This window comes from Macrobrachium nipponense, chromosome 7, assembly GCF_015104395.2.
Source record: "Macrobrachium nipponense isolate FS-2020 chromosome 7, ASM1510439v2, whole genome shotgun sequence".
In the NCBI taxonomy this organism is placed as follows: Eukaryota; Metazoa; Arthropoda; class Malacostraca; order Decapoda; family Palaemonidae; genus Macrobrachium; species Macrobrachium nipponense.
The window spans coordinates 14,149,055-14,173,412 of NC_061109.1; the positions used below are offsets into that span (position 1 = coordinate 14,149,055).

General features: G+C 37.6%; 1 protein-coding gene across 1 annotated transcript in view; it reads right to left on the reverse strand.

The window, feature by feature from the left end:
* LOC135217541 (glutamate receptor ionotropic, delta-1-like) overlaps positions 1–24,358 on the reverse strand; it is a 104,080-nt gene that overhangs the window by 73,162 nt on the left and 6,560 nt on the right. Inside the window, exon 2 of the mRNA XM_064253508.1 lies at positions 17,407–17,532. Within this exon, the coding sequence (XP_064109578.1) occupies positions 17,407–17,532 (126 nt within the window). The remainder of the gene's footprint in view (positions 1–17,406; positions 17,533–24,358) is intronic.

A 24,358-nucleotide genomic window follows, 5' to 3' on the forward strand; every position in this document is an offset into this window, starting at 1 on the left:
GGACGGTATAAAAACACTTGTGGGATCCCCAGAGGAAGCAGGGGAGAAAAAAAGGGGGAAGAGGAGATCTGCAGGTTAGAGGTGCCTGGGAAATCTGAGAAAGTTCTGAGAGCTTCTGAGAGAGAGCTGCTGTGGTCCCGTCGCTTTTAAAATCTCGGCATTGATGTGCTCTTCCCCCATTCAGGACACCTAGGGAAATTAATTCTAGACAGCCAATGGGAGTAGAGATGATTTAGGGAGAACGGAGGCTTTTAGTCCATAGGGGCAACTCGAAAATATGTTTAATTGTTTTTAAAGAGATATTACATTTCCTTGGTTCTAGCTTAAAATCCTGAACAATATATTTATATATAGATATATATATATATATATATATATCTATATATGTGTGTGTGTGTGTGTGTGTGTGTGTGTGTGTGTGTGTGTGTGTGAGGGTGGACAGGGAAAGCAATTAACTCCAACATATTTCTTTATTTCCGACGTTGCGTAATAATTTCTTTATTACATCATGAGGGATCTGTTGAATAATGCATAGATTACTAAAAAGGTTGCAGTAAAAACCTTAAAAAATCATAAGAAAAATATAATTCACCGAATACAGTAAAGCTAAAAAAAACAACAGAACCAAAGACAGCTAACCAACCTTAGGTGGAGAGAGTAAAAGACAGAGTGCTTACAAAGAAAGTTAACTCAGGTAAAGTTGAGTAGAGGAAGTTCGGGTATTTAAATGTGGGACTAGTTTCTTAATAACCATGACTCGAGTATAGGCAATTTGTGAGGATTTGTTGCTTGGCCTATTATGCTAAAATCACTTCTTTTATTGTAAGTTTTAAAAATTTTGGAATGAGCTATGATATTATAATGTTCTGGATTGGAGAGCTTACAACCAGTACGAAAGCTAATTCCCCAATGGGAGTCGATTCTGACCCTCAGTAACCTCCTCATGGATCTGACATATGTCCTAAAGTTACACTTAGGGCAAGTATACTTATACACCACGTTAGAGGATAAAAAAGGTCTTAATTGATCCTTGTGTTTAAAAAAGGAACCACATTTTTTTCTAACATACTTGCCCTAAGTGTAACTCTGGGACAAATGTCAGATCCATAAGGAGGTTACTGAGGGTCAGAATCGACTCCCTTTGGGGAATTAGCTTTCGTACTGGTTGTAAGCTCTCCAATCCAGAACATTCTAATATCATAGCTCATTCCAAAATTTTTAAAACTTGCAATGAAAGAAGTGATTTTAGTATAATTGCCTATACTCGAGTCATTGTTCATTAAGATACTAGTCCCACAGTTAAATACCCAAACCTGCTCTACTCAAATTTACCTGAGTTAACTTTTCTGATAGCATTCTGTCTTTTGCTCTCTCCACCTATGGTTGGTTAGCGATCTTTGGTTCTCTTGTTTTTTTTTTTTTTTGCATTTGGTGGATTTTATGATTTTTAAAAGTTTTTACGTATTTTTCTAGCATTCTATTCATTATTCAACAGATCCCTGATGATGAAATAAAGAAATTATTACGAAACGTTGGAAATCAAAATATGTTGGTGTTAATTGGTTTCCCTGGTCCACCACTGATGTGTCTTGCTGGCCATTGCCTCGCCCTGCTTTTGATATATATATATATATATATATATATATATATATATATATATATATATATATATATATATATATATATAGATGGTCCCTAGTGTTCCAAACATATATATATATGTGTGTGTGTGTGTATATATATATATATATATATAATATATATATATATATATTATATATATATATATATATGGTATATATATATATAGATGTCCCTAATGTTCATACTGGTTATTACACTTACCAATCCTAGATTTCAAAGTTACCTCACTATAAGCAGATACTTGAACTGTCATAACATATAATACACGACTGACTGCAACAATGATCCCTTAAAAAGCTTATCAGTATATAAGGTTACAAAATTTAAATACACTAGAGGATATCAAATCCGTATGATATCAGATTAAGTTTATCAAAACAAGTGTGAGGTATTCATATTGGCTTAAGTTAATTAAAGGACATCACTCCATCAAACAACTTTAATTGTTTCCCCTATCTTAAATCATTTCAAGAAATATGAAGGAACAGCACAATCTATCACTTTTGCGTGTACACAGATTTATTCTTATCACTGGTGGCCAATAAATGAAACAGAAAATTTAAATATGAAAATTTCATTTTTAAATTAAAAATTTATAAGTAGAATTCCCAATCTCAATTTGAGGTAAAAATTTACTATTACTTGAAAAGAACACAAAAGTTAATTAATTTTTAATTAAATTATTAAACAAAATTAAATAAAAAAAATTATTTATCAAGAAATTAAATTAATCTAGCAAAATTTAAACTGTTAAAGAAATACTTAAAAATTGAAAAGAAAATCTAAGTAAATGAAAATTAAATCACAAGTGTTAACGTTTGAAATGAAATTAAGTATGCAATACCAGTTCATTAAAAAAACACTTAAGAAAGTTAACCATAAAAATTGTGAATGCAAAAACATGAAAACACAAATGGTGTAAGTGTATCAATTTCCCCAAATAAAAAATTGAAAAGAATTAAATAAACAGTTCAAATGAAAATAAAAGTAGGCACATTACAAACAACATGTAAAATAATTTATCAATGGTATTTTTAAGTCATGATTTAAATCGTATAAATATCACTTTACCTTGTACCTCAAATTTTTGCTTTTGCTGCAGCTTCAAGATTCACAAACAACTTGATAGACCTTTTACAAAACACACTATTATGATGTCTGTATAGATTTCACAGTCAATCACACAAACGAAATTCCATAAGAAATTTACCAAACACTAAGGTTGACCACTACAAATTAATTACATTGTATTAAAACTACACAGAATAAAGAGAGAGAGAGAGAGAGAGAGAGAGAGAGAGAGAGAGAGAGAGAGAGAGAGAGAGAGAGAGAGAGAGAGAGAGAGAGAGAGAGAGAGAGAGAGAGAGAGAACCTCTCTTGAACTATACACCATGGTTATCAATCTCAGAATAATGAATATGAATTTTTATCTCCAGTCGAAAGCAAAACTCTTAAATGACGCCATGAAATGTTCATTTCTTTAGCAAAAAGTATCGGGACTTCCGTTTCTATGTGCCTTGAACTCAAAAGGCATGACATCATATCATCAAAAAACAACTTGGGACCAAGATACTCTGCAACTTACAACACATTACGCAATCACTCAAGATGCTATCTAGAAACTCTATGACTTAATAGTCATGTGTTTTGGACAAAGCCTCAATGCATTCTATACAACCAGCACGTGGCTTATTATGATTGGCATGTTTACAAAAAAGTCAAAAACCAAAGTTGATTTTCAGAACTGAGCAGCCCATTGTTATCTTGACCTATCAACATTCTTATTGCTAGCAATGACAGTTTCAATCAAAACAAAGTGTCTGATATCACAAGTACAGAACACATGTTGCTGGGAAACGAGATTGCATTGGGAGCGCCTCTACTCATCTCAGCAACTTCGAAAACTATGGATTAAACACCCATATCTGTTATTTTTGACGTATTATTTTTCAGCCCTTCTCAACCCCCGTTCCTAGGGGCTGAAGTTGGACTTGAAGGGCGTCGGGGGTGTAACTATTCATCTCAATCTCCAACCTTTTGTTAAAAATAAGAGATAATTTGTTGCCACTGATATCTGACATAGGAGGGTTGCGAGAAATGAGCCCCTCCTCTTATTCTTATCAATGCTCAGGGTTTTTGGTAAATCTGCTCATCTTTCTGAGATCTTGTGACTGCTTTGAAAAATCCTCCTTTTAGACAATGCCCCCGGAATGGAAGCCTGTCTCAAGGTTGTACTGCGTGTCATGTCTCCAGACTGGGAAAGGCACACTGGCTCTTACTAAAGAAATTGAGAAATGAAAAACATGTGACCTGCCACCATGTTGGCACCTCAGGCAAGATGCCCACTCAGAACTGCCCAACATCTCCTGCTGGTTGCATTCTCCCTTTAGAAGCTCTTGCATTGAGCTATCCCATGTGGTCTTCTTATCAGTGCATAATTCCCTTAACGTCTCGCTCCACACTGTATACATCTCGGCCAGGTTCCACTTCACTCTAAGGTAAAGTCTTGATTTGGGGGTCTTTTCAATCCAGCCACGTGTTCCTGCCTTCTTATACAGAATTCCAATTTCTTTTCAAGGTGCATTTTCTCACAATGCCCTTACTGGGTCAGCACAATGTGTAAAATTAATGTAAGCTATTTCACATTCAAATCAAGTTTTTTTTAGTGCTTTCAGTGCAAGCCTCAATTCGATAGAATTTGCTACTTTCCCCCACATAACTGTGTGCATCTTCCATTTACAGATGGTGCATGTTCGTCTTGTGCCTTTCTCAGTGGAATTAGCCACTGAGTTCTACCCAACAGTGTCCCTTTTCAAGAGGATCATACCATAAATCTTCAGTGATCTGAGATCTGTTAATTTTAATCACTTGACAGGACTCTGTTAGCCTGTCTATTTAAACTCCCAATTCTAAGTGTTAAATTGTAAATATAATTGAAATTCCCTTGTTGAAGTAAGGCCTTCAGCCCACTCTTAGTTCTTTTATGTTTCCATCTGCCCCAGTAATTGCAGTCAGAGCCATTATTCTTACAGTAAGTTACCTACTCACCACTTAGGACCCAAGAAATCACCAAAACAAGGCCACGTAATTGAAGGTCAGGGAAATGACATAAAAGTGGCAACCTTTTTGGTCAGAATCTTTGCAGTCTGTATCGTTGCAGATTGAATCCTTGTCCCTTGCAGCTTGGAACTATCAGCCACTAGCTTTGCTAAGGCTGGACGCAAAGAGAAATATATCTGTTCTAGTGTAAACCCTTACATAAGCACAAGCGAACCGTTTTTACAGTATGAACATTGTATTATTATTAATTTAGCTTATATTAGGTGCAAATAAAATCATGACTGGACAGTGATAGGGAACAATAGACCATGTGCAACCTAACAAGATTTATAACAAAGAGAGATCGCATTTTCTAATCAATGAGCTGTTGGTGGCTAACACATGGAAATAGTGCTCATATTTCCACCTACAAAATCTGGAATTTGGAAGCCCACATTCTAGCTAAGCTATACATGTAGAATCGGGCCATGAATTATAGCCCCCTCTAGCCAATTCGTTTAGCTGGAGCATATCTGTCTCTCTCGCTCATTGTTGCAACAGCAAGGTTTCCATAGAATTCAGAGAGAATTCCTTGTTAAATTTTCAAATTTTCATCCATGAAAATTTATTTCAGTTGGCCATGAGCAGTATCCATATTATCACCTCAAACCAATACCTTGTGTCAATTCATAACAAAAGGCAAGCAAGCGTAATTCCAGTCAAAATCTCATAAGACTACCATTCCATTAACGTTCGTCTCTTTGTTTTCATAACTCACTACGCAAGTTTTCGCTCACAACAAACATCATATGACTCGGCCAGGTGTTCAAACTTGAGTAAACAACAAAAGGGTCACTGACTTTGTGCAGTACAGTTAATGAGCGTAGTATTTGGAAGCATACCAAATTAGACCAAATGGAAATAAAATAACCATTCCATTTAGCAAGTGATTCTAGACAAATTGGTTGATTCATGCGGGTCAATTTTAAGTATTGTACTTGCCGTATTTTTTGTAATTTGTTTTGGGAGATTTAATTACCTCGTATCAGCCTTAAAACTAATAAAAGCACCACACTATTACATTTGCTATTTTGTACTGCTGACAGCTCAGATATTCATACACACATCTTTCTGTATTCTCACATACTATTTTTGTCTTTCTAAAGGGCAATCTTATTTCTATACATGTCTGTATAGAAGTCTTACACTAACCATTTAACAAACTCCTTGTTGAAGCAGATGTATATACTTGGCAACCAGTGTCTTAGATAAACATACTGCATTGAAATCTTAAGGAAATGAAAATTGTGCATAATATGGGGCTAAGGATCTGCATTGGGGCTTTTAGAACTTCACCCATTGAAAATATCTATGTAGACTTCCATCAGCTACCACAAGACCTAAGGAGGCATGAGACGGGTCTGAATTACACCTTTTAAGGTCTTGAAACAGTGTGATACAAGTTTATTTAGATTTAGTTCATCTTCAACACCATTTCAAATCAGACAGCTGAGTGAACTGGAGGATGAAAAACGCAGAAGATCCCACAAGTTAATCATCATTCCAGCAATTAAAAAGCATTAAAGAGATAAAGAAGAAAGGTCGTCCACAAGAAGTCAGAAAAAAGTTTTTGGAGCATGATGACAGGCATATAAATGACAGGAAAATCTATACTGATGGATCAAAATCAGAAGATGGAGTGGGTTGTACAGTGGTGTGTGAGAGGGAATCATAAATAAAAAAGTTACCAAATCATAAATAAAAAAGTTACCAGACTCCTCATCCATATTCACTGCTGAAGCAACATCTATAGTTGATACTTTAAATCTTGCATTTGATAAGAAACGTAAATCCACAGTAATATATATAGTGACACAAGGAGTTTTAGATGCCATAAAGAAGTTTTCCCTACCCATCCCTTAATTCAAAAGGCTCAGGAATGGCTTCTTTATCTTTCTGTTCGCCACAAATCAGTTAAGTTTTGTTGGATTCCTCGGCACACTGGTATAGAAGAAACAAACTGGCTGATAGTAAAGCAAAAGATGTTGCAAGATGTGATTTCTCAACTTATAAAGTGCCACATTTGAATATGCATCCGGTCATTAGAAGCTACATCCGTAAGAAATGGCAGCAGAGATGGACTTCTCCCATTTTATCCACAAATAGGAAGTACAGAAATATTAGAAAAAGTATTAATTTTTGGAGTTCAGGTTTTAATTGTCACAGAAGATTCAAGATCATCCTAACATGGCTTAGGATTGGCCATACCCGCTTCACCCATAGTTATATTTTAGAACGAACCGGTGCCCCAGTTTGTGCTCACTGTGATGATCAGCTATCCATTGACCAAATGCTGGTGCACTGTCCTAGATTTCAATCGCCACAGGGCAACAAAATACGTCATAGCTGGGAAGACTATTTTAGAAAATTTTAAATGATGGTGTTGGGGCAGATAACCTTATGGGTTATCTGAAAGAATCTTGTTATTTTAATGAGATATGATTTTAGTATATTTAGCAAAGATTCTAGTCATATTTATTTCATATATTAAGTATACATTTTGAATATAAAAGTTTGATAATTATTTATTTGCTTTTGGTTTTATCTATCACCATTCTTCATTTTTTATGTTCATACTTGAACACTAAAGTTTACAAGTATGTTATCATACACTTATTCATTATTAATCATATTACTTTTTATATTTAATTTTCATTAGGGTACTGAATAATCTGGATGGGTTCCGGTGTCCCAGCCCGTTTTTCCCTCCAGTCCAGAGTATCTATAATCACGGTTTAACAACTGCATAGATACGTTTTGAAATCAATAGAGTATTCTTTAAATTGCCCCTCTTTCTAATTTCAATTTGATATTTACAGGGGGAATTCTAGACTAAAGGGAGGAAATGTAGACCAGTCCCTTAATTCCCCTGGGGGAAATATAGACTAGTCTAAGTTTCCCCCCTGGGAACTCTGGACTGGGGGGAAGAATGGGCTGTGACACCGATGCTTGGTCTTCAAAACTTAAATTTCATGATCAATCAATAAATTAGCAAACTCCTTGTTATTATACAAGACCAAACACTCGGGGGTAAAGTGGATACTGAAAGTCCGGTTATTTATCTTTACGTTTGACTCCCCGAAACTCTTGTTTCATATTCGAGTGGAGTAAATATTGACTTATGAAGACTGCATCACTAGTCCCTAATCTGTGCCAACCAAGGTGGTTTCTCAGCAATAGATGTTCATTTAAAGAAAATGTTCTTCGAACGCAGCAAAAGATGTTCATTTAAAGAACAACACTTTCTCCGAACACGGCAAAAGATGTTCATTTAATGAAAAACACGTTTGCCGAACGCAGAACAAAGACATATTTAAAGAACAACCCATTCTCCGAACGCAGCACAGTGACGTTTATTTAAGGAACAACATGTTCTCCGAATGCTGCACAAAGACGTTCATTTTAAAGAACAGCACTTCATTCTCCAAATGCACCCAAGGGCATTAACTTTAAAGAACACCAATTCGTTCTCCGAACACATCTCAAATGGCCACGAGAAGTTCATTAGAAACGAAGCATCACTGTCACGCTCAATTCCCCTCAGTAACGAACCTCACGTTCACAACGAACCATTCAGTTACGACATCCAAAATTCGTTCATTTACGAACCAATACCTTACTTTTTCAGTGACATCCTGAATTCATTCAATTATGGATTAAGCTTACGTCCTCAGTGGCACCCTAAATTAGTTCCTTTATGCACAACCTGAAATAAGTTCATTTGACAACAAACAAAAAACCAATTTATTTACAAAGGACAAAAACTCCTTTCAGTAACAAACCTCATGTTCTCATCAAACTTTTCAGTTATGAACAATCTGAAAACCATTTCTTTAAGAACAAATCTTCCAAGCCCAATTCTCACGTATGATTTCAGCAGAAAAAGTTGCACATCTGTTCTACAGGACACATCACACCTCCGGGTGTGGCGGGATAAAAAACTCAAAAAACAGGCGGGCAAAACACCTCCCCCCCCCACATAAACTTAACCAATCCAGCTCCCAAACTCACCTTCAGCCACACTTTCCTCTTCATGCTACAGAAAAACGCAGGGCAATTGACTCACCTACACAGAACTAAAACACAAACGTATGTACTCACCCCAACTCCAGATACTCAGGGCTAGGCTGTGCTGTCCGCTGGACGAGGTCGCTGAGACACCAACAACTGCCACAAACTAACACACAACCAACAAAAAGTAATTATAACCACATAACTCAACAACAACACAACAACAACCATGAACCACAACAACACGACAAGAAACCAAGGACCACAGCCCCACAACTCAACAACACAACAACCAAGGACCACAACCCCACAACTCAACAACACAACACCCAAACAAGGACTATGACCACAACTCAACAACACAACAAACAAACAAGGCCTGCAACCAAGGACTACAGCCACAACAAAAACAACACCAAGAAACCACAACAGCTCACCAACAACCCCACTCCACAAAACCAAACCAACAACCCCACAAGCCCACACTCAACCACTCTCAACAACAACAAACCACAAAAGCTCCCCAACAACAGCAAAAAACCTCAACTATAACAACTCAACAGAAACTCACAAGCTCAACAACCTCCCAACACACAAGCACAACAACCTTCAAGCACACAGCACAAATAACTCAATAACTCCGGGAAAACACAACACAACTGACTAACAATACTGCCAAGATTGCTGCCCAAACACCTGTCCTTCGCGATTTCTCATTACAGACCGCCTCCTCAGAACTCTGATCTTAACAACTTAACTCCAACCGCACCCAGAACTCACTAACAGCCAATTCAATCACTAACCATCCATCCACCAATTACGCCCTCTCTCTCTCTCACTCTCTCACCCTCTCTTATGGAAAACCAAAAACATACATACATAATAGACGATCTCAACGGCAACTTACTCTCTCTCTCTCTCTCTCTCTCTCTCTCTCAAAGACATTGTCAAATGGAACTCCCATAACTCCTCCCCTGTTACATTTGACAGCGTCGCCTTACACTCGCAACACCCACACTAAATAGCCTTCTGCAACACCCACTGATGCTTGGAGGCAGACCCCCTGGATCTTGTTTGAGGGCCCTCATACACACTATAAGTTACACCACCATCCACTTCTCCCAGACCACTTCCAATCAGACTCCCGTTACCATCTCCCTCACTATTATCCTCCAAAATCCCATTCACTATCTCATCTACCCCTTCTAACTCTTTTCCTAATATCTCTCGTAACTTTGCCACCAAATCACTTACCTCATTTACACTCCTGCCAAACTCCTGAAGAGACTCATTCATACTGCCAACTACGTCTTTAATATTTGATTCCCTTCCTGCTGAAATGTCACTAAACCCTAACAATTCAAACCCACACAGACTGTAAGTATTCCCTTCCCTCAAAGTCATCTGTATTACACGCCTTATCCACCATTTTTACCCTAACACTAACCTCTCTATCATGCAGTTCACGTTTCTCCCTTTCATTCCTTTTCCTTACCTTCTTCTGCTTTCTTCCATACTCAACCAACACCAACTGCCGATCTTCCAGACCCATTTGTTCACTGACACTCGGCTCACACTTATTCACCCTCAGCCACTCACTCATAGCATTCTCCCGAACATACTGTCACATACTAGAGGACCCACCCAACTGAATCCCCTTTTCACTTAGTTTCCCGAATTCCCAGCCTGACTCATCCTCTTTCACCTACACACATTCGCCACATGACCCTCCATTCCACATTCAATACACTTTGCATGTGGCTCCTTACACATTCTAGCATAATGCCCACTCTTTCCACAATTACCACAAACCTTGTTCACACTGGTACCCCGACATCCACTCGCTATGTGCCATACCTGTCCACACCTGTAACACTTAACACCCCTACCTTTCTTACACTCACTCACTAAATGGCCCATTTGCTCACGCCCAAAACATGCCCCTAACGCCCACCGACACTCATTCTTCTTGTGTCCTGGCTTACTACATCTGTAACACTGCTGCTCTCGCTCACAACTGACTGACCCTACTCTTCCAACACTTGCACCCCTATCTCATTTAGGGCTAACTACATTCATGTTACTTGCTCTAACACTCCTATCAACCACTCGCTCTGCCATTCACCTCGGCCCTTCTAAAACTGCCTCCCTATAACTCTTAAACTCTGGTATAACCTCAGCTACTTCAGTCATAATACTAACACTTGCACTCTCTTTCATACACCTATATAACTCGCAATCCTCTACTATTTCTAAAATGTCATTCTAAGTTAACCTCTCATTCATCCATCGCATTTTCTCCTTACGTTTCAGATTCATAAACTCATACACACTCTCAGGTATGGTTTCCAACAACTTCTTCACTAACTTACACTCATTTATCCCTTCGTCCCCAAACTTTTTCCTGGTTAATGTTTCTAACCTACAGGCATACATTGACAACGACTCACCAACATTCATTCTTGCTTCTTCAAAATCATGCTTTCTCCTATATCTAACGCTACGCTTTATCCTCTTTGCCTGTTCCACAATCCTAGCTTTCACACTCTCATATGGCACATTCCCCACATTCATCATTACCTGTCCTGTCAAGAAGTTACCTAACTCTCTTGCCCAAACTCTCTTGTGATCGCCATACTTAACCACACAATAGTTCTCATATTCCTTTAAAAAGTCCCCTACTGCCATATTCCTCGTATTGTGCACATTGGGTTACCTCTCACATATACACAGGCTTTTGTACTTCCTGCTCACTCTCACTCTCCCTTTCATTACTTCCATTCTGATCCCTCTTAACCTCATCCGAATACAATGAATCAACTTTCATACTAACATCCATGCTCTTGATTACGCTATTCTTACCCTTCTTCTTTCTACCTACCTGTTTCCACTCACAGCTATCTAAATCACTCTCAGCCCTTTCCCCAATGTATTTAGTCCTAGTCTCACCCTGTCCATCACCCTTACTAACCTTCTTTCCCTTAGTCATCTTCTTTTCCTCAGCCCCTTTCTTATTCTTGTCCTCAGGTTTATCCTTATCCTGTGTCTTCCCCTTCTTTCCCCCACCTATCACAACCAAATCACCTTCGTCACTCGTACTCTCATCCACTCGTTCTTTCACTTTCTTTACCACTCCTGGCCCGTCACAGGACCCAGTAGGCCTACCTCCTACAGCTCCTTCTCCCATGAATCCCTTCATCATTTCCTGCATCATCTCTTGCACTGCCTCCATCATTACCCCGAATTTCCCTTACTCATCAGAGCCAAATCACCTTCGTCACTCGTACTCTCATCCACTTGTTCTTTCACTTTCTCAATTGCTCTTGGCCCATCACAAGATCCAGTAGGACTACCTCCTACTGCTCCCTCTCCCATAAATCCATTCATCATCTCTGCATTCATCTTTCGTCCAAATTTTTTGTCCATTTTCTCAGCCATTCTCTCTTCCGCTCCTTTCACCTCTTCTTTCATTTCCACTTTTACACCCCTTAGTATTCCTCTCATTCCCTCTAACTCATTCTTCAGCTCCTCACACTCTACCCTCAACCTCTCTTTCTCCACTTCCAATCTTTCCTTATCTTCCCTCACCAACCGAAACTCCTTCAGCCTCTCCATCACCTTCAACCCTGCCATCCTCACTTTCTCCACCAATCACACAACTCACTACCCCAATCGTCCTGCAGCTGCTGCACCAGCAGTCCTTTTTTGGGTGCCAAAAATTTAATGTAACGGGATCAAAAGCTCAAAAAACTGGTGGGCAAACACACCCCCCCCCCCCCCCCTCCCACATAAACTTAACCAATCCAGCTGCCAAACTCACCCTCAGCCACACTTTCCTCTTCACGCTACAGAAAAACGCAGGGCAATTGACTCACCTACACACAGAACAAAAACATAAACATATGTACTCACCCCAACTCCAGATTCCAGATACTCAGGGCTAGGCTGTGCTGTCCGCTGGACGAGGTCGCTGAGACACCAACAACTGCCACAAACCAACACACAACCAACAACAAAGAACTATAACCACACAAATCAACAACAGAACGACAACAACCAAGAACCACAACCACACAACACAACAACACAACAAACAAACAAGGACCACAACCCCACAACTCAACAACACAACAGGATCACAACCCCACAACTCAACAACACAACAACCAAACAAGGACTACGACCACAACTCAACAACACAACAAACAAAGTCTACAACCACAACAACAACCATGGACTACAGCCACAACAACATCAAGAAACCACAACATTTCACCAACAACCCCTCTCCACAACACCAAACCAACAACCCCACAAGCCCACACCCAACCACTCACAACAACACCAAAACACACAGCTCCCCAAGAACAACAAAAACCTCAACTATAACAACTCAACAGAAACTCACAAGCTCAACAACCTCCCAATACACAAGAACAACAACCTTCAAACACACAGCACAAATAACTCAAATAACTCCCCGAAAACACAACACAACTGACCAACAAGTGCCAAGACCGCTGCCCAAACATCTGTCCTTCACGATTTCTCATTACAGACCGCCTCCTCAGAACTCTGATCTTAACAACTAACTCCAACCGCACCAGCAGACAACCCAGAACTCACCAACAGCCAATTCAATCACTGACCATCCATCCACCAATTACGCCCTCTCTCTCTTACAGAAAACCAAAAACATAAATGCATACTATATGATCTCAACAGCAACAGAAACCATGAAACTTACTCACTCTCTCTCTCTCTCTCTCTCTCTCTCTCTCTCTCTCTCTCTCAAAAACATTGTCAAATGGAACTCCAATACCTCTTCCATATGGGTAAGATATATTCTTCTCATGTGTGCTTCATCCTATGTTTAGGCAACATGGCCTAGGGCTGAAGGGCCAAGAACTGCACGAATGGGTCAAGGCCAAGAGAGAGAAAGCCAAGCAGGAAAGAGATTAGCAGAGGAAGAAAGAGAAAGGCAAGAGAGGTTAGCCAGGGATTGATTGTCTAATAAAACTGGCGTCACAACATCTAGGTTATTGACACCGAAATAAATTTTAGAAAAAAAATGTTTAAAATAAATTACATATAAGATATCTAAAAATATATGTATATAAATATATTTGTTCAAATATATAAATTCTTACATAGACATTTTATGTATAATCAAAATTTTGTTCAGGAGACCTCCCTCCCACATAAAGATATATAACTGCTCTATATTACAATCCTTTCCAAGAATTATAGCTAGAATAAAATTACCTTCTCTGTCACGCCCCCAAGATAGGAACCTATGTCTTAAATTCCCAAGTCTCGGACATTCGACCAGCAAATGTCTCACAGTGAAGGGCACAGTACAGTCATTGAAAAATGGAGGATTTTCTTGTATGTCCAAACCTCAATCTGCACAATATTTCGTACTCTGTTAATTCAAATAAATCTTTATAAATCATTCAATCTAGTGAGATTGAATGTTTTATGAGGGGATGTTATGGCTGTATTTGATTTTTGAGAAGGCATAAGTTTGTAACAGTCTACTTTGCATTTCATTCTTAGCCTTAATGAAAATGCTCCGTCCATATTTATTTTATATTATTAGGGCATTATTGAGGGTCTCAAAAGCTTTTAAGAAATTTCCACTGCCTTCTTTATAAGTTGCTACAAACCATATTGGGATAGGGGATTTTCTCTGTCGTAGGCAGTTTTTCCTAAGGAAAATAATCAAAGGGTCCTCTCTAAGATTATTGATGTCAAAACTCTTTGTTTGCAGTAGCTTGTCAGTGACTTATGGCCATTCAGTTGGGTGTTGGCATTCTTTGCAGATCTATTACTATCAAATACAATATAAGCATTTAAAGAAGTCTCATCTTCGGCTATTTTGAGTCTAATTCTTTCACTTTGCCAAATTATTTTGCCATTATTTCTATTACCTCAAAATTCATGGAGGATGAGAGATTTCTGCAATAGAGCATTCTCAGATTTGCTGAACTACTACCAGTAGAGAGTTCACCCTGGTGTCCTGGTGATTTCCTCTGGGAAGAGCCAGTAGAAGAGTCTTTGACGAGGCCAGTGTCGTCAACATGATGGGAAATTGTTCTTGCATAGGATGATTTAGAAAATTTCCACCAAGTAGTCCTCCACCCACCAAGCCCAACAAGGGAGGTATGAAGTTTGGTACCCTGTTGTGCCTATCCCTAGAGGCTACTACTTGGTTATACACTTGGCCACTAGCACCTAAGGTGTCTTCAGTCGGTCGGATCATACCCACTCAGTACTGGTGGCCATGTTTGACATAAGACTTTCCCATCACTCTGACACGTCAGGTACTTGAATTCTATGGGTGAGGAGGAATGCTGTCCAACTTCACCCTCCATCAGGTTTTAAGAACAGTCATAGCCTTGATCACAGTGAGATCAACATTCGCCAACAAGTCATCTTGATAGGAGGAGGGAAAAAGAAAACAGGAGGTATAAAGACTAAAGCGAAGGTGAGAGAAAGAAGAAGGAAGGAAGGGCTAAGAGTAAGAGAGATAAGCGTTGTAGGACGTTCCGTCAGGGGCCAGGGCTTTCATGGGAGTGCTATTACCTCTTCCGCAAATGCCAAGTTCCCATATCCTCTCACCCGGTGAAGGAATCCTACTCGAGGGGTGATAGTGAAGGTAATACATGTTTGGAAGACATAAAAAACAAACATAAATTTTTTTGTCACTCGCTAGTAAAGGAAAATAGATAAACAGTCCTGAGAGATTTGAGATAAACTTTCTTTCTCTCTCTTGCACAGCACAAGATATGTCATATTGGTAACTCTCCCTCTGTTTTGGCTGGAAGGGTTACAAGTATGTATGTGTGTATATATCTTTCAAGATACTAATATTTAAGATGACTCTGAAATAATATTAATAGCATAATGTCAAAGATTAATACAGTAATAGGATAATAATTTAAGGTATATTTGATGTAGGAGGTTATTTAAAGTATAAATTTGGTATTTAAACTTTCAAGATAGGCAGTTGTAAGCAGTTTTAGAGGGGGTTCTAAGTATTCGCAGATTTTACCTATTCGTGAAGGGGGGGAGTTGGGGGCAGGTGTCTGGTACACATCCCCTTCAAATTCTGGGGTTCCACCGTAAATATGCAAAGAAATGAGGACAGTGGAAACAGACTGGTACATACAATCATCCTTATTAATGCCAACATTTCAAGACGACTATTCTCATTTACAAAGCTGCAATAAAAAATAAATATTGTGGATTATAAATACATATAAATTATACAAAAAACGCTTCAAAAACATATATACCTACGGATAAATTTAGCATTAATGTCTGTACCAACCTATACAGAAGGGAGAAAGAAGGCGACTGGAAATTGGAATATGCGTAAGTGCAAAGCAAAGGAGCTTTGCTTATTCAATAATGGTACTGTCTGTTTGATAATTGGCTATTCCAGAATATAGAGTGGTAGCTCAGAAGAAACCCTTGTAATGATGTTGAATTGATCATATTCAATGTTACTACCACATTATTTGGCATGCTCTCTGATATTTGTAAATTCGGGATTACTCAATTTATTTCCCGCTCGATAGCTCACACCTTTGGGAAAGTCAGCGCGTACCTTGAGATGTCTTTGGGTGTAACCCTCGTGAGTTCCTCAAAAACACCGAGGACAAAAGTTTTTATATATTATCACCCCAGACGTCATGGGGTTGCTTAAATGGTCTTTAGCATTCAATAAAGAACCAATCTTCATTGGATTCTTTGGAATAGGATTAATTTTAAGGGATCCATAATGTCTAGAAATAAGTTGAAGAAACTTTTGGTTAAAAGTTTTATCATGTAAAAATGGAACACGTATAGATTTGTAGTTTTGGAACGGTTGGAATTTTGTACTCTGGCATTAAGTGGTTGTTTAAAATTGTCCGTACATATTAAAAGAATAAGTTAGATGGAAAACAATTGTTGATCAAAAACCTGTGTAGAAATTGTATTACCTTATTCAATACAACAGAAACGACAAATATAAAAATAATTAACATACAAATGACCTTTGATTAATTGTATATTTTGCAAATAGTTCATTTATCACTTCTGGGATCGCTATTACTGTCATTTTCATCACGTATTATGATAAAATAAAAAAAAGGAGAAAAACTTAGGATTTCCACCTATAAATTCGTTTCTTATCGAGTTCTGCGATATTCGTTCCCGATAGCTGCAACTATACTCTGTTTTTTTCCATCTGTCCATCCGCCTGTGGTGTTTGAGCATGGTAACACTGCATCCCGGTCTTTAAATAATATCCTTTTTCGAATATTAACGGTGCAATTTACATACAGTAAATTATTAAAACACTCTTCAATTGCAAATGTATACCCAGATATCCTTCTAGTTACCTAAAACTTACACATAGCGTAACTATTAAAAAAAAAAAAACAAGGGGCGCAGTGTTACCATGTGCGACCACCACAGGCGGATGGACAGATGGAAAAAAAAACAGAGTATAGGTTTGGTTGGGGCTGCTGCGCTGTTTTAAGTCTCATTCAAAATCTATTTAAAATATGAAATTTCATGTTATGTTCTAAAACACGGCAACGGAGATTTAGACTACGACTGGATCGCTTCCATCCCTGTGGATAGATAGATACTACTCACTTTCCAGGACCGGCGAGAGCCTCGTCAGCAGCCATGATGAAAGGAGAGTAGGGCAGAGCAGCGACTGCAAAGTCATATCCTCTGAGATTGCTCATTTTGGCAGCGTCGAAGAGATTCTTATATCCCCTGAGTCGAAAGAGATAACAAGTATTAGCGGAACATCGAGATTTTTATAAGCAAATTATTCATCATACACTTTCGTAAATTCTAATTTGAACAAAACCTGTTTAAGGATTACCAGTCAAGCAAGCGTTTACAACGAAACAACCTGCTGCTTAAATTATTCAATTCATAAATACAAAAGTAGCCATTCGCACCTGATTCATTCACGTCGAAAAGAAAGAAGCGAGAGAACATAGTTTACCCACCATGAAAAAAACTATACGTATCAACCGCTCGCTCTCTCTCTCTCTCTCTCTCTCTCTCTCTCTCTCTCTCTCTCTCTCTCTCATAATAATGGACTCTCTCAAGTAATTAAGACAAAGACTGAAGCTATAAATCCGATCAAAAATTCCCCCATTAGAAACATCATTAGCTGTATTTTCAGGGTGATCTAATATTGTCAGCTTCTTGTTGCACAAAATGTTATTTGTTAATGTAGGTAGATAGAATGGCACAGAATCCCCTGCCTTCACCTAAATTGCATCCTACATTGCTCCAAGTGAGTGACCCTCTCCTCCATTATCAAACCTCTGGTTTAAAGTCATCAGTAACAAGTCTGGCTGTTGATCGCCGAGTGCCCAGTGTTTGTGCATATCACTCAAAAGGAAAAAGAGAAGAAAGACTTCTTCATAATTTTTCATGAATTAAAGTAAATTATGCACATTATAGTCTAGATGATAATTAGTTAGATCACGAATGGTTTTAGTCCATGTCATTTCCATGCACAAGCAAAACACAATACATGGCAGCATACTGGGTGTATATACATGAAACATGATTTTGGAATTTCTCCATAACTAGCTCCATCCTGCATTTGAATACCATCCAATACTTTTTGAAATCCTTGATTCCCGATTCAAGGATGGTCTTCTTAATCATTGTTCCTTTCTTTTACGAGTGTTGAGATAGTCAAAACAGCGAAACGTATGTGAATGAGTTACATAAACCATTTCACGATGCAGTAGACAATAGTAATGAGTAATGAACAAATAATGAATAATGAATTATTAACATATAATGGTAAAGGTTGTGGTAAGGGAAAAGAAGAAGTTTGATTAAATGTGATTCATGGACAGGTATTGAAATCAGGAATATGACAGGTTTCTAAAAAGCTTGGGCAATTATAAATAATTATTATTAATGTCCTACCGTTGTTTGGGGAAAAGGTCATAGTGAAAATAGTTCACAGTACGAGTTTGTGATGTACTATTGAAGCCCAGATAAGGTGTTAATTAAATTAGAAACAAAAGGGTTAGGTGTCAAATTTAGCTGAGAATTTAGCAATTCAGAGGAAAGACTACTTTTCATTTTATTAAGAGAATCTCTCATTAATTACCTATTTTTCAAGGCCAGATGTAAATATTAAGGTCAGTATTTTATAATTATGCTCTGATAGCTGGAGAGTATTTTTCCATTACATTGCTCTGAATCAGGTGAAAGAAATACTGTAAAGCAGATCCCTTAAAAAATGAATTTTCAGTACACAAAATTCTCATCTCCTTCAATAAGGAAGACAGAAGACGAAAACCTGCATTACTAAAAAAAATTTCTTCGTATAAGGTGAAACAAATACTACAAAGGATTAGAACATAGTTACTTGAGTGGCCGATACCCTCCTTTTAGACGTCGCAAATATTTTTTATGTATAACCAGAAAGCTAATATGTATCCACGCGGCCATTTATCGTTGTATTCGCACTGGCAAAATGCAATATATGATCGTGGAATGTCGGAAAGACGAGAAGCAATTTTTTTTAGGGATACTGAGAACATCTGAATGTTCTTGTTAATCTTTAATATCCCACTTGATCGTTATGAAAAAAGAATGTATACAGAAATATTACAAAATAAAACAAGAGTGTAACATGTCAGATAGTATCTGCATCACCGTTCAAACAACAAAGGTTCTGAGGGGAAACTCTGAGAATTCTCAAAGGTTGGCTATTAGATTACGACTGAGCCTCGAGGATTATGAATGGTAATACTTATCAAAACGCCTTCTGTAAAGGGCCACATAGACGATATGATTGCTGGATCAGGCAATCTGAACCGGAAGTAAACCTTGCTGTTTATGGGGTTCTCCCTCAACCAAAAGTGGGTGGAGTCCGACATCCTCTCCGACCAGCCGCCACCGGCCGTTGCCAAGTTCATGGCTTCTACTTTAGTTCAGGTGGTCCGAAGCCTCCACATCTATGGCGTATCTCAAAATTTACTTCAGTTTCAAGTAGATGTTGAAAGGGAAGCATAGCAGCTACGTCAGGAGCTGAGTTCCAAGAGGAGTTTATTGAACGTCGTTGCAAAGCGAAATGAGACATTTGTTAAATTAGTTGGAAAATTACGGAAGGGTACGATATATATATATATATATATATATATATATATATATAGATATATATAATATATATATGTTGCAATGAGGTTCCCTCATATCACACCATTTCTTCTTCCAATTAACATAATGTCAGAAAGCCAGAAGAAACTAAATACTCTTATTTTCTCATTCATAATAATGATACAAGCAAATTCGCCCCCCTCTCTCTCATTTACCACTTCCTATAAGGGATTAATCCTTTAATCTCCTTTTGTTCATTTGATTGCTGGTGCCTTGTGTTTGTAGATTCACCAGCTGGAAGAGAAAGCCTGTTTAAGGGCACGCCAATGCCTGTTAAGGGCAATCAACTGCCATATTTAAAGCCCAAGCCACATGGTTAACCTAGGAAGACCTTATGGCAAAGATGCGTCTGAGGATAGGTAACCCCATCTCCAAAGGCATAAAAGGCCAGAGCACAAGACGAATGTCCTCAGAACTTTTCATGTGCTCACTGAATACAGACCAACCAACGTCAGACTCTTGCTCCCTCTTAGCTACCCCCTTGAGAAGGTGGCTGCTTGCTAGCCAATGTGATGTTTGATGTGTATTAACATGTCCCTCCCCCGCAAGCCCCTGAGTAAGATGAATACAGCTTCTGCAGAAGGTAGTGTGCAAATTCCAAGGTTATTAGCAGTAAGTCCCATCTTACGTATTGTGCTATAATTGTGTATTGTTGTGGGCATTCAGCCAAGAGTGTTTCTCAGTGATAAGAAACATGCTTCATTTCTTTATGAGATAGAGTTGATAGGTACCTTGACTCTCATCTCATGTTCTCATGGGGAAATTCTCCCCAATATTCTCTTCGCTCCACGTGCCCAGAAACCTCCGGTAACCTATTCATCCCCTTCAGATCTAAATTATTGTTATTTGTAATCTGTGTTATAGGGTCCTTAAATTCCGCTCGAATCCATACGATGTAATCCTTTTTTATTTTGATATGATTAAGAGTGTAAATATAATAAATGAAGCTCACCTTCGTGTTTACCTAACCATTACCCAGTCTAAAGTTGGCCCTCAGCTGTAATTTTGTATATGATTGGCCCCCTTGTCAAGGGTATTCACATCTGCATCATTTTCTCATCTTCAGTTGTGCACTCCACGGTGCAATCAAATTAATATATATATGAATATATATATATATATATATATATATATATATATATATATATATATATATATATATATATATACACACACACACACACACACACACATATATATATATATATATATATATATATATATATATATATATATATATATATATATATATATTGCATCACATTTTGCAGTCTAGATAGTCTAGTTATATATATATATATATATATATATATATATATATATATATATATATATTGCATCGCATCTTGCAGTCTAGATAGTCTAGTATACAATAGTTCTATGATCCATTAAAGTAGAATAGACCCTTCAAGCTACAGTTCTGTAGCTAAGTAAGAGTTTCAATTTTTAACACTTTTGTACACAAAAGTTTTTTATTTTATTTATATCAGGAAATTTGAAATATTATTGAAAATATTAAAATTTTCCTTTTATAAATAAAAAAAATTTTGTCTACAAAAGAGTTGAAAATTGTTGTATTTGGCAACAGAACCGTAGGATTAAGGCCTCTTCTGCTTTAAAGGATCATAGCCCTACTGTATAATAGACTATATACCACTAGACTATGCAAGATGCTGTGAATGCAACATACCTTTTACCTTTGTAAAATTTTGTTGCATAACTTGAATAATTGCTTTACATGTCTCTGGGGTTATATGCCCCCAGGAACGACTTGTGGCACGGAATCGATTTTCGTTGTTTCATACAAGTGTGTTTTTTACTTCTGTAAGAGAGACCATATATAATAATTCCATGTCGACCTGCTCGTCCATTCTTGGGTAATTAAACCAGTCACCAGGGTAAAGTTTCAATTCATTAAATAAACAAGCGTGAGATAACTCATTTCTCGTCTGCAATCATAGTTTAACCCAGGTCTTCCAATTTCTGCTGCAAAAGTATGGTCTCCCACTCAACACTGAGCAGAGCGGCCATGTCCACACTCTACGAGGTTTTGGCAAAATGGAGTGAATCCGAAGGCTATGGGCAACATGGATACTGGAGTCAAACAAAACCTGATCCACCGGTCATATTGTCTATGGGGCCCTTAAGATATAAACCGAGTCAGGCTTCTATGCATCTTGAAATTTATTCTGAATCAAAACAGCTTGTGGCATATGACCTTTGAAACTTCCATGAACAATCTGGGATGCATCCCAGTTTTGATGTGCCGGGTACTGCTTACATTTTTATACATGGTCGCATTTTGATGTTAATGAATGGCCTGAAGGAGTGGGTGCAGCGGTTCCCATATGCATGAAATGTACCCTAAGTAACTCTGACTTTCTGAAACCTGGCAGCAAGCGAGAAATTTAGTCTTAATTTCACTATATTGCGTAAAAAGTTTGACCCATCACTTCAGCGTAGCTGAATGTAAAATGCCAATATCTCCCTTTGCTGAGCTCTTTCCAACTATATATAAACCCTTACCTTTCAGACTAATAATTTACCTTCCTATGAAAAAATGGTTAGAATCTTACAGTACATGGCTTATATGAAAGATAATCAATAGAGCAACACTGTGCTAATAAAATGATAGGCTATTTATGACATTCCATACACAAAAGAACTTATATTAACTTTAGATAAAATGTATTTTCAAAATGCTACATTATGGCCATTACCATGAAGGAGGATCTTTACCATTGTATTAACATTAATATTTGATGATTATTCACTTTGGAAAAGTTCTCTAGAAAATAATATCTTAATTATTTGGATTGTATAGTTTACTTAAATAATCATTGACTTTACAAATTCTGGATAAATGAAGACTATTTTATTAACCTTGGAAGTAATTTTAGTACTAGAGTTGAATGGTTACCATGACAGGACATCAAGAAAATTCAATGATTGAATTAAACTAATTCAAAGATCCATGATAATCAGTTTAACCAAATTAATACATTTGAAATCTCAGTAGGGACACCAGAGAACTTTTTTAAGGTATTTCAGCACATATTCACATAGTTTATAGAGCATACAGCAATTTTCTTCTCACATTACACGAAGTTTAAAATGATCTTTCTGTTAAAACTGAGTTTACATTCTATAATGTTAAAGGATAATTTAAATACAAGTATATTACTTATCTATTATATCAATATCCTTGGCTGCTTTGAGTTGTGTGTTCGTGTTCGTATCCCTCTCCCCCAACTTCCCGTTCCTCTTCCCCTCCCCTACCCACCTCCCCCCAAAACCCAAAAGGTATGGGAATGGTATGGTATGGTTATGGACATGCTATGGGAATGTATATGGAATGGATATGGATCTAGGTACTATAGGTATGGAATGGATATAGATATGGGTATCAGTACGGGTATGGGTATAGGTATGGCATGGTACAGATATGGATATGGGTATTGATTGATTGATTATGAAATGTAGGTCTTGAGGAACAAGCACCGGGATCCATCAGGATTATTCAGCGCTGTAATGAAGATACAATATATAAATTATATGATTAAAACTTAGGGAATGATAACATACTATAAAATTCAGTGTTCAGATATGAACGTAGAAAATGGGTACAGGTATGGGTATGGTACTAGTATGAGTATGATACAGATATGGGTATGAGTAGAGGTATGGGTATGGTACAGATATGAAATAATGCTCCCATTTCATTCCCCAACAAGTCTTGTTTACTTGCTTCTTCCTTGTCCAAATGATTTTTATGTTTGTGTGCTATAACAAAATAGTCGTTTTCCTTACTGCTAACCCTCTAACTTTATTATTCAAACATTAACTGCTTTCATCCCTCCATCCTTTGCCCAGTGCTTGCAAAAACTTACTGAATGTTGCTGTTCTTAATTAAGGCAGTCCTTCCACATCATATCTTTAACACCAGTTCCCTTTTCATTCTCCTTATATATTGCTCTCAATTATTTCTTAACATCTACTGATGTCTCTGGTTTTACAGCATTATCTTGAACCTTATCTACACAATTAAAGCTATATTTTGAGTTCATTTTTTTATAGGTTATGTGATGTCACTCTTTTTCTCACCAATAAGGTTTATCCAACGACAGATTCTCAGTAATCATACCCCTTTTACAGCACATTTTTTTCCACTAGTCGTCTCTATTCTCATTTATTCCGGCATTCTAAGTAGTGCTTCGTTTCTTTCTAAGATTAACCATCCAATTTAAATTACCTTGTGAAGCACCCTTTCTTATTCTCCAAACCCAGCTAGGCACAGAGTTAGTTCTTTTATTTTTTCCTCTCACAGGTATAATTAGCTACTTGGTTGGAGACAAGCAAAATTCAGCTGAAAGAAATTGGCCTGAAGATATTTTACTTG